At 42.6% G+C, this 17,745-nt stretch overlaps 1 protein-coding gene across 1 annotated transcript in view; it reads right to left on the bottom strand.

Annotated features, from left to right (window-relative positions):
* PLXNA2 (plexin A2) overlaps window positions 1–17,745 on the bottom strand; it is a 311,859-nt gene that overhangs the window by 49,791 nt on the left and 244,323 nt on the right. Inside the window, 1 exon segment of the mRNA XM_051998464.1 lies at window positions 2,546–2,697. Within this exon segment, the coding sequence (XP_051854424.1) occupies window positions 2,546–2,697 (152 nt within the window).

Here is a 17,745-nt window from a genome sequence, read left to right as displayed (position 1 = left end):
CTGACACCCCAAGGTGGTCCTGACCTCCCCCCTCCTCCCCAGGAGGGGAGGTACTAAAGCCAAATGCTGAGGTCCACCTCCCCCAAGTTCTCCGTTACCAGGTGCCCATCTCCAGATCTGTGGGGCAGAGATTACAGACCTAAGCGGGGCCCTTTAACCAACATTAACCTAATTGCTGAGTGATAGATGGCACGACATGAACATATGGTGAGTCATTACCCAGCCCGCCAATCCTACCACTTCCTGGGCCCCTGTGCCGGGCCCTTCTAGCCAAATTCATCTCACAAAGACATCTGTAATGATCACGCCTGCTGCTCGCTGCCCGGGATGAAGGTTTAATGATGTTAACAAACTTTGAAACCTCGAGAGCTCTAATGAGCCCGGCACCACTGGAAAGGATGCTTGCATCCAGCCAGGCCCCAAGGCTCCCTCCGTCCCTCCTGCCTGCCCCTTCAACAAGGAAGGAGACTGGGGTGGTTTTCAAGGGTAATTGCCAGCGAGGTGCTGCTGGGAGGGACCCCTGCTCTAACCCTGCATTTCTCCCGTTTGCTTTTATCTCCTCACGTTCCGCTCCTCTCTCAGCACTAAATGAAGTTCCTTCCCCTCTTGCTGGGAAGCGAGGGCTGCACTGGTGATATCTGTGTTAAGAAGATGGGACTTGGGAATCAAGAACTCGTGGCTAAAAGCAGAATATTCCTGTGCTCTCTTGTGGGGAGGGGGGAATCTTAGAGCTTCTCCACACTTACTCCTTCCTTTTTGGCAAATGGACTGGGGAGCCTGCAGGTAAGTGCTTGGAAACTGAGGGAACTTTCAGGTTGGTATATCTGAGAATCCTGACCCATAAGATACATTTATATCATATTTACATTATATAACTATATATAATATATATCATGTATACAGTTATAGCTGGAAAGGATTCAGAGTCCATTTAGATCAATCCTTCATTTTATAGAGGAGAAAATGGATCCCGGGGATGTGAGGTGATTTATCCATATAGGTAGTAAGCATCAGAGGTAGCACTCGAACCTGGGGCCTCTGCCTCCCACCAAAATCAGCTTCTTAACAAGACATCCTTCCTAGAAAGGACCCTCTTCACTCTGAGCTTTCCTGGAAACCAGCTGAGACTCTTGACCCTGTTACTTTCTCTCCATCATCAGCACCGAAAATAAATCCATCTCTCAAATGCTCCCCAATTATTTCCTTTCTGTTTTCTTCTTCCTTTAAATTTTCCCCTTCCCATCTTTTTTTTCCCTTTATTTCTTTTTCCCTGCACTGTCACATTTCTTGAGAAGAGTTTGTTATTATTACTAGTGGGCTAACTACTAGCCCACAAGTCCCCTGATGTTCTCACCCCCAGGCTGACCCTATTCTTCCCCCACTGGAGTCATACTGGCTTCCACAAATATCTTGGAGGGCTCTCTTTCCAAAATTAATCTCTCCTGTCTTCCTCTTTTTGAAGCAGTGGGTAATTCTAACCTTAGACATCAAGCTGGGTGTGGATCTAATATTTTAGAATTCCTGATCCCAGGAAGCCAGATTAGGAAAATTTGTTAGGAAATGGCCAGGTGGGCTTTATCACCACAAGCCAACCATAAGGTGGGCAGAAGAGGGAGGGGGACAGGAGGAAAGGACAAAGGAACGACCTCACTAGACCCCATTGCTTGGCTCCCTTGGACCAGTCTCCTCCAAAGATCACCATGTTCTCCTTCTGGAGCTGTTCTCAGTAGGACTGGGGTGACTTTATCAAGGGAATCATGCATCCTGTTCTTGTTGTGCCCCCTCCCCCCAAAAAAGCCCAGGGTCGAACGCTCCCCTCCCTTTCCTCCTACAGTCCTCGGCCTACCACCCACCACCTTGGTCGCAACCAAATGAACACCCCAAATTGGAACATATGTCACTCCTGGAGCCCCGTCCGCCTGTCCGCCTGTCCGCCGCTACATGCCTATTTTCTAATTTCCAGCTGACATTTCCCTTAGTGAAATAAATGAATTTGCTCCAGCGGAGGCCCTTCTCGGATTAAGCTGCTGTCATAGCCCCATGCGCCAAACAAATTGTCGCCTGCAGCCCACCATGTGGGATGCATTCCAATGGGGGCTGGGAGGGAGGAAGCCGAGGATGGGGGCGGGGCGGGAAGGAGGTTGAGGAGCTGACGTTTGTGGGAAAAGCATCTCGGCTGCGCTGGAGGGAGGGCAGAGCCAAGGATCCTGGAGAAGCTGAAGGCACAAAGTGCGGGAATAAACCCCGCTTAGCCTGACTGCGCTGGGGCTGGCTCTCGGATTATCTCCCTCAAAGCCGTTTTATAAGTAAAGGAGATAAGAGAAGAGAGCGTCACATTAGACTAGAAGACCTTGGAAGTTCCTTCCAATTTGGGGGATTTATGTGGATGGACACAAAGGTGAGGGCCAACTGAGGGGCGGATTAGCGTGTGTGAGAAGGGGCAACCAGGAAGACTGCGTTCCTTTCCTAAAACTTGTGATAAGAGGGCGAAGGCAAGTCTGGTCTCAGACTAAGAGAAGCTAAGGCGAGGGCAATGCAAACTCACTGCTCCGCGATGATGTACTCTCCCCGGAGGGGAGTGCACGGCACCCCGGCCACCTGCACGTGCTGGGCGATCTCTGAGAAGTCGAGACCCAGGTTCACGCCGTGGATGGTCACTCGAGTTCCTCCTTCAGGGGGGCCAGACATGGTCAGAATCTGCAGAGGAAGGAGCAGGAAATAGGGCTTAGTAAACCATGGCGATTATCGGCAACGTCATTGTCAAGAACACTTGTCAGTCTAAGAACTTGGAGACCTTTTGTGGATGCGTGGTTCTGGCTAACGTCATTTATATGACCCATTTGGGGGACAGCAAGTGGTTTTGTCATTGGCTATCCCATGAAAAGGGAACCTAGCTTCCCTTACTTACAAAACAAAGAAAGCTTAGTCAGAGAAACATAACTTCTTCAGAGATGGGGGACTACAGGTTCAGAATGTTGTAGACATTGTCACATGTTTTTACTGTATCAGTTGATTCTGCTTTACTTTTTTTTTAAAGCCAGTTACCCAATAAATATTTATTGAATAAGTAACAGTTGTCATAATAGTTTATATTTATATGTCACTTTAAAATTATGCTTTACTTTTCTTTGTTATAAGGAAGAGTTTAATAATAGACATGGTTTTGTACTATATCTGGTCCTCCTGATTTCAGGACCAGTCAGTCCTTTATCCACTGTGCCATCTAGCTGTCCCCAAATCTGGAAATTATGGTGAGAAAAAAAAAACAAAAAATATCAACAAAAATTTTTTTAAAATGGAGATAAATATATAGATATCATTGATTTAAAAAAAAGAGAGAGAAAAAACATTCAGATGATCTATCTACACCTATTAGTCTAGATTCAGGTTCCTGGATTTAAATTGGAGGAGAGATTAGGTCATCTTATCCAACCCTTTTATGTTATAGATGAGGAAACTGAGATCCATGAGTAGTCAAACGATGTGCTCAAGGCCATATAAGTGGCAGTTCTGGGATTTGAACTTAAGTCTCATGACTTTAAATTCATTATTCCTTCCACTGTGCCACAATATCTCCTATAATTGAGGTAATTAAGAGTTCACAGCATCTCATTTTTTCCTTTAAAATAGACCTGGCCAACAGGTAACAACAAGGGTTATACTGTCACATACTCCATGAGATATGGGTTGCTCCCTGAAGGAAAATCAAATCTTGCAGTTAATTTGAATTTTTGATCCAATGAGTAATGTTGAACACATTCATACACTGGGTATTCTGGACTGATCTGAGGAAGGTAGTATGGTGCAGTAGACTTGGAAAGCAGAAAATCTTATTCTTCAGTGTTCTTTCTCCAGAAGAATTCTCTGCCTTGATTCATTCCCCCATTCATTGGTGAAGGTGTTCAAGGTAACTATATCCTTCATACTGAGTTAGGTGTTGTGAAGGACATAAGGACATTAGATTTAGAATGAGAAAACATGAGTTTGAATTCTGGATCTGCTATTTATTATTTTGTGTTCTTGGGTAATATCTTTGGATGTCTGAGCCAGCAAAGAGTTAAGCTGAGACTAGAATTCAGGTCTCCTGAAAAATTAGTTATTTCCTTGAACACGGTTCAATTACACATTGACTAGAACCCCTTTTTCAGGACTGTGGATTTGCAAGTGCTGCCATATTGTAGGTACTTCTAGTCACCTCTGAGCCTCATGGTGTAGTTAACAATGAAGTACAAATGTCCTTATTTCCTCTGTAGGATACAGGCCCAATCAGGCCCTTCTTCTGGAAGCCACTCAACTGTTTGGAGAATATGGACAGAGAAATCACGTGGCGGAGCCTACAGGACTGGTCCAGATATTTTTGTTTACGATAATACTAGCCAATATTCAAATAGCATCTTGGGGTTTGCTAAATACTTTATAAATGCTGTCTCATTTTATCTTCACAACAGCACTGAGATAGGTATTATTATTATCCTCCTTTTACAAAGGAGGAACTGAAGCAGATAACATTTTAAGTGACTTGCTCAAGTTCACATTGAGACAGAATTTGAACTCTGCTTCCCTCATTTCCATGATGTAACGTGGCTACCCAAGACTTTTTCTCCCAAATATGTCTGGGAAAATGAACCACCAAGTGAATTCCGGGCTTAATAAGTGGCCAGCAGAGGTTTGGGTTCAAATCCAAGCAAGAATTCAAGGCTTAGATGTTTCTTGCCTCTGTCCCAGCTGGGTCACTCCCTGACAACTCTACCTAAAAGTCCATATTCCGCAGGTCAGTGCTTTAATCTCTTCCCTGGGAATAAACCATTCACCTTATGAATAAAAAGAAAAACTTACAGATAGTGAATATGCAGAGGAGAACTAACTGAGGTACCTCTGAGCCTCCTCCACTTGGGGGGGGGGATGAAGGGGGTGCTGGGGTGGGGGAGGAGCTGCCAGCAATAAGCCACAGCCATTGGCCACTTTGTCTGCCTTTAGGGGTTCTAAAAATACCCAGTGACAATTGGGTTACCCCCTCTTCCCTCTTTTCTATCCTCCCACCCCTAGCTCCAGGTGCCTCAGGCCCCATGGGCTCTGGGAGCTGGAGCCTCGTTAGTGGGTCACTGGGAGGGGGGCTCCGGAGGGTTGCTACTGCAGGAGAACATCATTAGTATCACAGTTGCCATTTGCCACTGGCTCTCCACTGAGGGGCTCAGGAAATAGCTTTCTCCAGCCCTTGGGTCCCCTTGGCCTCCAGCCCTCAGCCCCCTCCCCACCTACAGCTGTAGTACTCTTTTCCCCTCCCCCTCTCCCTTCAGCCTCTGTCACACATTCTCTACATTGGGGGAAAAATAGTCTTTGCCTTGCTGTGGTTAATTACAACCTTTCAGAGAAGCTGAAAAATGAAATATTTCTGGAAACCTAAAAATATGTTCCTTTTGCAGGTAAGGTAGGGAGCTGAGATTTGATTGTGGGGTCATTCTAGGGCACTGGTGGGTAACGACAGAAGGAGGGTATCCCTTGATGAAAAGTTTTTATAGCTTGAGCTTTCGGTTTAGGGAATCCTGATTTGTTATTGCTTACAGATACACGCTTGTTATTGTAGATTAACCCATGGACAAGGTTTTAGAAAATAGTGCACAGACAATTCTCACGATCACAGAATTTAGAGCTGTAAGACACCTTTATTCTCCCTTTATTCTACAGATGAGGATACTGAGACCTAGAGAAGTGAAATGCCTTGAAGAAGGTGACATAGGTTGTAAATAATACAAATAGGATATGAATCCAGGCCTCCTGCTGCCAAATTCAGTGTTTTTTCCACTATGGTAGGCTGCCTGGTTTGCTATTTTCTGTAGCATAGTTCAAGCTCCTCATTTGCTAGGGTGGTTTATTATTGTAGGACAGCTTAGCAGCCCAATTCTGTTTCTAGTACTTAGAGAATGAGAACCTTAGTTTATTCAGTGACTAGCTGACAAGCTATGTAGCTCTGGCAAGAGAGCATCAGACCAGAAGATAGTCAGATTCAAGGAACACACAAGCTTTGCTGAATCGCTTCTAACCTGGATGTCAGTTTTTAGGAAAATGAGCCTATGTAGCCACTTTCCCTAGGTAGTCACTAAACCAAGGTGTTCCCCCATTTCCATAGAATTTGGAGTGTGTAAAAGACTCTAGGATTAAAAAAAAAAAAAAAAAGACTCTAGGATTCCATGGTCCATGCCATAGGTTCCTGGAGCACATTTCTTACCAGGAGACACAGATGGCAAACCACTCAGGTATTCACTGAAATGTTTTTTATAGGTGTACCTCATTTTAAACAAGCCAGAAAATGAACATCTTGCTTTTTAAAAATGGAAATTAAGAGATAATTGTTTGATTTTTGAGACAATTCACCACAGGGTTTCTTTAAATAACCTGTCCTAGAGAATTTAAAATATGATTTGATTTATGAAAGTTCTATTTCAACACAACTTTAAAGGAACCTATCAATTAGAAGAAACAAAAATTCACCCATACCACAGGGCAAGGTCAGATAGGTCCACCCAGGGGAGTGCTAGTAAGTGGCTTTCCAGGAGGAAAAAAAGGTATGCACAACAAACTTTTAAGTTTAATTTACATGATTAATATTGTCTCTATCACTTTAAGTTGAGACAATTCACAAAGTAATTAAGACCTGATTTATAGTATCCTTCATACTGAAAACTTAACAATGGGTCCTCCTAAAGCAGTGGGAGCTGTCTTAAGTTCACCAGTGAATCTCCCTGTCTCTATGTGGTTTACCTAGAAAAGAATGGTATAGAGGCAGTGTGGTGCAGTGGAAAGAACATTGGCTTTGGAATTATTATTATTAATTATTATTATCTGTGGGACTATGAGCAAATCTCTTTGGGACTCAATTTTCCCAAAGGTAAAATGAGCATCTTGTATTAGCTGACCTATAAGGTCCCTATGTAGATTTAAAATTCTATGAAACCCAGGATTATATAACTGGAGCTGGAAAAAAGGGAGGGTGACTATTGGGGGGGAAATAGTTGAGTTCCTGAAAATCCCAAAGACCAAAGGAATGGGTCAGAGTGGATGCTCTGGGAAGGAAGCTCCCTGGACTTCAATCATTCAAGACAAGGAGCAGTTCAAACCACACGCCACCTCTTCCAGCTTCAAAAAATGCTCGGTGCTAAGGCTTGGAGGGACTTGGGGATTGAAGATGCCAATCCTATCCAATGCCTATTAATGCCTGAATAATTTTCTTAATGCATAGGTCAGGTCACTCAATAATTCTCAATTGTTACTTATGGGAATTGCAGATTAAAGTTTAAATTTAGCCTTGATTTAAAGCTCTAATGGGTGTTTGAGACAGGACAGCTAAATGATGCAGTAGATAGAAATCTGGAGCTGGAATTAGGAAGACTCATCATCCTGAGTTCAAATCTGGCTTCAGTCACTTACCAGCTGTGTGACCCTGGACAAATCAATTAGCCCTGTTTGCCTCAGTTTCCTCATTTGTAAAATGAGCTGGAGAATGGCAAACCACTCCAGTATCTCTGCCAAGAAAATCCCAAATGGGGCCATAAACAATTGGACACAACTGAACAACAATTTAAAGCTCTGAATATCACATATGTTTCTACCCTTCCCCTTCATAAGACACTCAAGCTTGCCCTGAGTAAATTCTCATGCAAGCAATGTTCTTTCTATTCTTGTACATTGAAATCCTATTAATCCTTCAAGGCCCAGGAGAGGTGCCCCCGCCCCATGAAGGCTCCTATATTCTCCAGAGGCAGCAATGATCTCTCTGTTCCTCCTTGGATCTCTCTGGCATATTCTACCTTCTTTAGGCTGACTTGTATTCTAATTATGTATGTACCTGTCACAACCTAGCATGGATTGCAAGCTCCCTGAGAGCTGGGACTGCCATTTTTTATCTTTGTTCCTTCAGAGATTTACCCAGGACCCTGCAGACAGTAGATGCTTGATAAACACTTGCTGAATTGATTCTCTTGACCTCTGCAATGAGTTCCTGGCTCAGTAATCAGCTCCTCTGATTTCCAGACCAACTCAGAGGATGGGCCTTTCCTGGCAGTTATTAGAGTATCACTTCTTGAGAGTGCAGGATACCAATGGCTAGTGCCCTGCTTTCCCAAACTGCCCAGGATTCCTTTTGTACAAATTCTGAGTTTACTTTTCTGTACATATGTTGAACTCCCAATTGGAATGTAAGCTCTGGAGGGCAAAGTTTATTTCATCTTGTCTTTGTAACCTAGCATCCAATACTCACTTATTTTGGATTGAGAGATTGATCCACTGGGAGTGGGAAGGGGTTAGCCCCATTTCACACTCCTCCGTGCCAGTTTCATAGAAGCTCCTGACAGTTGAGTAGCTTCCCTTCCTCAGTCCTAAGAGCCTATGACAATGGTGAATTGACAGCCCAGACATCCAACTTGAAGCTCCCTTTTCTGGTTATACCTCATTTTTCCTCTTAGATAAAAAGGGGAATAACTTTTCTGCTTTCCATTTCTTTTTCCCCTCTTACTTCTCTTGGACACTTTCTCACTTGCCTCCTAAGAACAGCAGTGTGAGTGACTAAAACTTACACCCCTTCCTGGATATATCAGCTCTCTGAAAGTGCAAGCCCAGTGTATGTTCCAGAATTCAATATAATATAGCAAGCATTTATTAAGTGCCTACTATGTGTGAACCACTATACTAGGTAAGGATAAAAGATGACATATTCCCTTTTTGCAAGTTCTTTGAATTTTTCTGCTGGATGTGGGGATAGGAAGTAAGACATATACACAGAGAAATGTCATATAAGATAGAAGGTGATGGAGCAAAAGAGAGATTCAGACAGAAGGAAGAAGAGAAGACTTAAGGGACATGGTATCACACTCTTAAAATATTGTGAGTTCCACAAGTGATTAGACTGTGTTCAATCTTTGAATTTGATATCATATGCAATGTTCTACATCCATGGACCATCCTCATCCCTTGCAAAGGAGATAGGAAGGAATACATGCTCATATACCTTCTCTGGGATAAAGCTTGATCATTATAATTTGCAATATTCAATTTCAACTATTCTATGGCTGCCTTTGCATTTATATTGGTGGGTCTTTGTGTCAATTATTTTCCTGACTCTTTATTTGCTTTTGTATCAGTTCATAAAAATAATAATAAAAATAACTAGTATTTATATAACGGTTTAAGATTTGCAAAGTGCTTTACAAATATTATCTCATTTGTCTCCCCCAAAACCACATGAGATAGTACTTTAATTGTCCCCATTTTATAGAAATTGAGAGATAGAAGTTGAGTGAATGGTTCAAGGTCACACAGTTTGTAAGTGTCTAAGACTGGATTTGAACTCAGGTCTCCCTGATTCAAGATCCATCTCTCTATCTATTGTACCATCCAACACTTTTCTAAAGCCTTTCATGCTTCTCTTTGTTCATCATGTTTGTCCTTCCTTTCAGCACAGTAATGTAATTTGTTTACCCATTTGCCAATCAATGGACCCTAAGCATCCTTTTCATGTTAGGAAAGGACCTTAGAGGTCATATACTCCAATCAGTATCTGAACACTAGTCCCCTTTACTTCATCCCTAAGTGATCACCAACCGCAGCTTGAAGACTTTCAGTGATGAGCAACCTCTGTAGGCAACCCATTCTATTTTGGGACAGCTCTAAATGTTAGGAAGTCTCTCCTTTTTTGGAATCAGCAATTTCTTTTATGCAGTTTCCATCTATAATCTTAGTTCTCTCCTTTGAGGTTGAGCAAAATGCAGTGTCCATTAGCTATCTGATACTTCAATAAAAGCTTGACTAATGTGGACTACAGGGAATGTATTCAGATTATGAAACAGGCCAAGCTCATCTTTTTTATCTTCCCATTCCCTTTCTTTAGGTATTTGTTCCTTTCCTTTATTTTTTCCTACCCTCTTCCCTTTTTCAACATCCAAGCACTCTCCTTCCTTTTATCAGAATTGATTTTCAGGTAAAGATCTGAAATCAGTCATTTTGACATTAAAAGAAAAACATAACCAACAAACACCCCAAATACTCCTCTGGTGTCCACAAAATGAGGAAGATATCTGACCCTTCTAGAGAGCCCCTCTGATAGGTTTATAGGATGGCATAAATAAAAAGGGATAGGATAGACACGAGTGGATGAGTTTCTAGGTCTGCATTACGGGAGAGATGATACTCACAGATCTATAGAAAGTCACCATATCTGTCAAGCCATCCTGTTGCTTCTCTTGGGGAATTTCCATTTAAGTCACTTAGGTTATTTTTTAAAAATTATTTTATTTTTAAATTTATTTAATTCTTTTCCCTATGCCTTTTTTTAATCTGGTCCTAGAATATTTCTAAAATTCTTCCCTTCTCTAAATCCTATGATTGAATAACTTTTCTCCCCCTCTCTCTCGGTCTCTCCTTTCTCTGTCTTTGTCTCTGTCTCTCTCTTTATTGCTGTCTCTGTCTCTCTCATTCTCTAAACTTGGAATTAGAAGACCTGGATTTGAATCATAGCTTATACTTCATTAACTGTGAGAACATGGGCAAGTCACTAAATCTCTCTGTGCCTCCATGTTCTCATGTGTATAATGTGAATTAAAATATTTGCATTACTACATACAAGGTTAAAACACTCTATAAATATTAGTTGTTATTACTATCATGATGATTCTAAATTAGCAACTCGTTCAATGTGACCAGGGCTAGTAAAACATCCCCTTGTCATCTTTTAATTCATTTGTCCATTCCCAGTTATAACTCTTGAGGCAGTGGGCAGGGGGAAAGTGTAGTGTCAGCATGCTTAGGTCAAACCCCCTAGGAGGAAGCCAGGAGAATGAACCAAGAACCGCTTGCCCGCCAGGATCTGTTCGGCCCACAGTAGTGTCATGGCACGTGTGAGATTGGGCCCTATGGTTGGGCCTGCCCTCTTACCCACCCCTGAAACCCAACCAGCCAGCAGGAACCTATCTCTTGCCAAGCCTGGAGCCTTGGGCATTTAAGCCAAGTGCCTTCCACTGCCAGACCCTGTCAAGTTTGTTTTCCTCCATGGGTGACCTGACCTGGAAAACAGCCGACATGGAGCTACACTCGCCCCCATTCCTGATTCTTAGAGCAGTTAATTGAACGGTTGGGAAGGAACTGTGCCACAAAGCCGCCCCAGGGTAAGAGAGCAGATGCAACCGATTAATTACAGCTAGGGAGATCCATTGGGATGCACCAGAATCGGGAAGCACTGGAAAGCCCAGGGGCTTAGTCCAGTAGGAAGCACTTCTGGGCTAACTTGGTCATTTCCAGGGCAAGGCTGTGGCAGGGGTAGGGAATGGGGCCCACAGTCGATGCCATTTCAGAAATGGAGAGAAAGGAGGGAACATACAGAGGCTCTGAGTCCTTAAGGAACCTATAGGAGTGATGGTGGACCTTCATTCTTGTAGCCTCATTACACTAGGAGAAGGAATCAATATATCTCCTGTCCAGTACCTTACAGGTAGATTATAGACACTAGCAATTGGATCTGTTCTGTTTGGCTCCACAAAGCAAAACCAGAATTAATGAGTGGGAGCTGCAAAGGGGTAAATTTAAGCTTGAAGTCAGGGAAAAGGTCATAACAATTAAAGCTTCCCCAAAGTAGAATGGGCTGCCTCCAGAGGTGGGGGTTCTCCCCTTTGGAGGCTTTAGACAGAAGCTATACAAACATATGCAGAGTAGCTTATGCTTCTCCTTTGGGGGATTCCTTTTGGATATGGTTTGGACAGACATGGGGCGACTTGGTGGGGCAGGGAATAGAGCACCAGGCCTGGAGTTGGAAGAACTCATCTTTCTGAGTTCAAATCCGGCCTCAGCTTTGTAACGTTGGTCAAGCAACTTAATCCAATTTGCCTCAGTTCCTTCATCTATAAAATGAGCTGGAGGAGGAAGTGGCAAATCATTTCAGTAGCTCTGCCAAGAAAACCCCTAATGGGGTTAGGAAGGGTTGGACACGACTGAAAAACTACTGAACAATAACAACTGGACCAGATGGCTGCTGAGGTTCCCTCTAATTGTTCAGTTCTGCAATTCTGAGAAGTGCTTCATAGCTCTATTCAGACCCAGCATCGGCTATTTTATGTGTCTGTTAGGGTTCATCAGGCAATAAAGATTCATGACCTTAATTCTGTTTTTTGATTCATTCTGAATTAGCGGCACAAAAAAGTGGGCTTGGAGCCACGAGGTCCTGGGTTCAAATTTAATCCCTGTTACATAAAATGAAAGGGCATGTTTGAGCTGCAGTCGCCCTTTGTGGAGAGGGTAGCTGCAGTAATGAGATCAGAGATCTATCAAAGTAGAGAAGCAAGTTTCTGTTCCCCAGTTGTATTGTTAAGTCTTTGAGGACAGGCGCCAGCCCCTGTCTTATACCTTTTACAGTGTCAATAAATGTCGGCTGCTGCCGAGGATGAGGTGATTAAACTGTCACAATCTAAGATCAGTCTAAGGCTGGGACTTGGGACACCTGAGTTCTGCCCCTTCTTCTTTCCCTGGCTTGACTTGTGATGCTGAGGAGATTTTCTGCTTCTAGGGTCACTTTCACTTTGGTAGATTTTTGGCCAGCCTTCTAGTGAGCCCAGGGCAGAAGGCAGGCTGGCTGAGATCCACAGGGATAATGGCTCAGGTTTTATAAGTCTTTTATCCATATGGAAGCTCTGGGACTGAGCTGGAAGTAGGTGAATGATGCTGGTGGGGCAGAAGGGAGAGAAGAAAATGGAAGATTCTTTTTTGAGTTGGGGGAGTGTCATCCGGCTGGGGGGATTCTAGCTCAGCCCGCCTTATTCTTAAAGAACCAAAGATTCACGTGATCAAATATTTAGGGTTGGAAGAGACTGGAGAAGTCATCTAATGTATGGGTGTGGAATATTGAATACATTGTCAGCTCCAACTGATCTGCTACTAGTTTTGCTCAACTATCTTTCTTTTTTTCTTTTAAAATGTTTTTTTGTTCCTAGGGATAGCTTTGGGGTTAGGATAGAGAAAAGGAATTCTGTATTTGAAAATGAAGTTGAAGTTAATGAAATTAAAAAAAAAAAAGATATCCTTTTGGGGAAATAAAAGAAGTGATTTAGTCCAACCCTCCTTTTTTTTTTTTTTTTTTTTTTTTTTAAATAGATGAGGGAATGGACCCACAGGGGTAAAGTTATTTTTGCTTAAGGGGTACTTAGATTCAAAGACTGTCAGAGTTGAGAAAGTGGAGCGTCAAAGAGGGTAAGGGCCTTAGTTGAGGCTACACAGTTGGGTAATGACACAGCTGAGTTATAAATCCAGGTCTAGACTTTAGGTCCAGTCACTGACTAGGGAAATCTGAGACTACATATTGAACTGACTGTAGAAGTCACCTGCAGGGGGTTTCTTTGGTTCTTAACAAATCTGGTTTCAGAAAAACCTGGGAAAACTTATGTGAACTATTCTGATGAAGTGAGCAGAATCAGGAGGGCAAATTATATGATAACAAAAACAGTGTCAAGATAATTTTGAAATGCCTAAGAACTCTGAGCAAAATAAGGACCAGTTACAGATCTAGGGAGCTGTTGATGAAACAACATCTGATGGAGAAATCATGCATTCAATAGACAAATTGAGACCTTTTTTTTGGACATGGCCAATGTAGAAATTTTCTTTGCTTGACAATATGTTTTTGTTGTCAAAGTTTTGTTTATCTTTTTTTTTCCAGTGGGGGAAAGAAGAGAAAATAGATTTTTGTTAATTGGGGAAAAAAAAAACCCAAAACAAAACACAACCTTCCTTTTGCACCCCGTTTGAAGAATATAAACAATTCTATTCTATTCCATATGGACCCTCCTAGCACTTCCCTCTTTGACAGGCCCACTGTAGCCCACTCAGGCTGAATTTCTGTCTATGAATGGTCATTTGCTGATTGCATTTATATCCTTAGTCATTACATCAATATAAATCAAGCTGCCTTGTTTCTCCAGTATGTTGTATCAATATAATCCATAGGATCTTAAGAACATGGATTGAGAGATGGAAGAGGTCAATTCTCCATTTTCCAGGTGAAGTAACTGAGTCCCAAAGTAATTAAACAGCTTGTTTAAAGCCACATCACTAGAGAATGGCAGAGTTGGAATTTGGACTCAATTGCACCATATCATGCCCTCATTCTTTCAGGTCCTAACCTCCCTGGATCTGTGTTTGCTGATTCTTGGCAATCTGGGACGTAAAGAGAGAGTAGGAAAGGTTGAGTTTGGGGACATAAGTGGCCAGGTGCAGGGACATAAGAGACCAGGTGCGGGAACATGAGGCGTTTGACTAAGAAACACATCCACGGTAGCTTAGGGAGCATGGCAGAGCCAGGGGCTAGAATGCAAGGCTTTTGACTCCCAGGCCCCATTCTTCCCTCTCATACTGTGCATCATTTGCTCATTCATTCATTCATTTAGATGACAGCCACAGAAGATCACTGCATCCCATGCTGAGGGGCCAGAAAGGTTACCGAGCTCTGTCTCAGGCATCCTGAATGCTTCCCGAGCTCGGGGAAAATGTGCTTTTTCATTACTCTTTCCCTTTCCCTCTGGGTCCCTCGCTTATCTGTGCCCACCGGGGCAGAGGCCTTATTCTCTCTCAAACACCTCTGGTCCAGGAGCTCCATGGGGAGTGTCTGCGGCCGCTGACCTCCCCCCCCACAAGGTTGCAGGCGTTAGCTGTGGTCCCCCTGGGGCTTGGGGCTGTTACCTCTCCCTCCCAGCTGCTCAGTCTCTTCCAGTGTTTGGAGATAGCAGCGTTGACCCCATTGTGGCAGTCTTTGTCCCAGTAGAGCCTGGAGTAACTGGAGGGCCCCAGGGACAGCAGAAGCAAGAAGGCTTTTCTACCTTGTCTCAGAGCGTGTCTGTGTGTGTGTGCCCGTGTGCACACACATGTGCCAGCTCTGCAGAGCAGGCTGGAGCCCAGCTGATGAGCTCAGCGGGAGTCTATGGCATCCACAGCCCCAGCTCTTCAGCCCTGCATGAATCCTCACTGGCTCTGTCTTAGCTGATAGTACATTCAAAACCTAATTGTTATCTCAGCAGAGTAACTCCATTATTCATCCTGACACTATCCCCCTTTAGCTGTTTGTTGCACTGATGTTATATTAATGAGGCCTGCAAATAAATGAACAGGAGATCAGAGAGCTGCCTTGTTTCTCCACGAAGCTGGATGACTTATTTATTTATTTGCTGGGAACTTTATAGCAAGTCATCCCCCTGGCCTGGGACAGCTGGCTTATGGTCTCTAAGCAAAGGCTTGCTGCAGCATTGCAGATAAATATTCACAAGTGGTCCAGCCCAAAAGCCCCTTCATAAGTTTACTTCCATTCTGAAGGAAGATTACTGGCATTTACAAAGTGCTTTAAAGTTTTGCCAAATACTTCCCATATATTATTTTATTTGAGCTCTCAAACAGCCATGTGAAATAGGAACTATAGGTGTTATTGGCCCCATTTGGCAGATGAGGAAACTGAGGTATAGAGCTCATTAAGTCACATTAGGGAGGAAAGGAATCTTAGAGAATATAGTTTTATGTATGAGTACTAGGAATGCTGATCCTAAGGTCATGAAGATCATATTTGTGTGACTTTGGGCAAGTCATTTTACCTCAAGGAGTCCCAGGAAACTTCCTTATTCTTACCTATAAAGCCATAGAGGGGTTATCATTCACTAAAATATTTTAAAATTACATTTTGATTTGGAATATAATATTATTATTTTTGTGGGAACAGCTGATTTGTTATCTAAATTACATTTTGATTTGGAATATAATATTATTTTTGTGGGAGCAGCTGATTTGTTATCTAATTATGATTTTATGTGATAATATTTTCATATTTGTACATAGCAATACATGGCATTCTATATATGTATGTAAACATTATATAGCATTGCTTTGTATGTGTAAGAGAAAAAAGGAAAAAAGAGAAAGAAAGGGAGGGAGGAAAAAAGAAAAAAGAAAAAGGAAATAGAGAAGACAGTACAATGGAAAGCGCTTTGGATGCAAAGTCAGAAGATGTGGGTTTTGTCATTTCCCATCTTTGTGACTTTGGGTAAGGGATTTTGTCTTTCTGGGCTTTAGCTTCTTCAGCTATAAAATGAGAAGACCGAAACCTTCCACTTCTAACTATGTGATCCTGTTTGTACATGTATATATGAATATGCTTTTGCTCTGGACCTAGGATTTAATTGGTTTTGGGAACTGCTCTGTTAATGCATTGCTCTACACCTTATCATAGAGGGCTGTCTGGGCTAAGCATTGAGGAATTAAAGCACTTCCCAAGATCACACAGCCTGTAGGACTGGAACCCAAATCTGCGGCTTTGCAGATTTTATGGCACATTGCCTTTCTGTGTGCACTCAAAGGAAACACTGCCTTAGATGGAACCTTCTTTCTGGCTTAGCTGATGGTCTTCAAATGACCATTTTGGGTCTCAAATTTTATTTCGTTATTGTGGTCTATAATTTCATCGTCCTCTGGCCAGCCGGTATTGGACCTCTTCAGCGTAACTCAGCTGGTTCTCATGCAGTTTTATCCTAGAACTTTTCCATCTTATTAGACCCTTCCAGAGTTTGTGCTTAGTTTCTGAGAACTCAGGACTACTCCTATACTACAGAAAGACATGGAGCAGGACTTTAGGATATAAAGTTTATACCCACTAAGGCACACACTGAATTGATAAGAATTGTGATCAAGAGTTTATAGAAAATGATCAAAAATAAAAAAAATCAGAAAGTGGGTGAGCCAACTATAGATAAGTAAAAGCCGGTTGTGAAAGTTATTCTTTCCTTGACATAAAGGATGCTTCATTCTAATAAAGTGTTGATTTGCAAGATGCTTTGGCTTCAGAATATGAATGGATTCTTATTCCCAGCTCCTCAACCCAGAGGCATAAGGTTAGGAACTTCCTGGGATCACCTTTGGGACTGGAATGAGGAATATTCATCTTCCTGATTGATATCTAGCCTCAGACACTTTTTAACTGTATGACCCTGGGCAAGTCACTTAAATCTGTTTACCTCAATTTTCTCATCTTTAGAATGAGATAGAGAAGGAAATGGCAAACCCTTCCAGTATCCTTGCCAAGAAAACCCCAGTAGGGTCACAAAGACTTAGACATGACTAGAAATAACTGAACAACAACAAGATCACTTTAAGATGACTTCTGTAACTTTATACTTGTGTGTTCCTGAGTAAGCCACTTGTTTCTCTGGGTCTCAGTTTCCTCATCTGTAAAATCAGGGAGTTAGATGAGAACATTTCTAAAGTCCTTTCTAGCTCTAATCCTATAAGCCATCCAGAGCACGGAGAGGCACCCACCACCTATCCCATTTCTAGCCTACTCTGCTTTCACTTGGCATTCCTTTCTGCTCCAAATGAGTAGCTGTGAACTGATTTCTGACCTGTCCTCTGGGCTTTCCCATTAAGCTGAGATGTTTGAGAAGTCTGAGCATCCAGGCTGGGAAATCTGGGGCTCAGGTCATTCCTTTAACCAGACTTCCTATTAATCACTACAACCAGAAAATGTGTAAATTAAGACTGATTTTAGTCTCCCCTCTAGAAACAGCCCGAAGTTATGGGCCCTTCTGCCCAGGGGTAGCAAGGGCATTGTTGCCTTGGGCTCAAACATGCTGACTGGGTGACCTCATGTCTTTTTGTAGTCTTTAATTAATAGATTTTTGCTCCTATTTCTGCAGAGGAAGTAGGCTGGGTTAATTCTGCTCCTCCATGTTTAGACTGGCC

Source organism: Antechinus flavipes, chromosome 4, assembly GCF_016432865.1.
Source record: "Antechinus flavipes isolate AdamAnt ecotype Samford, QLD, Australia chromosome 4, AdamAnt_v2, whole genome shotgun sequence".
NCBI lineage: Eukaryota > Metazoa > Chordata > Mammalia > Dasyuromorphia > Dasyuridae > Antechinus > Antechinus flavipes.
This window is presented reverse-complemented; position numbering and strand designations above follow the sequence as displayed.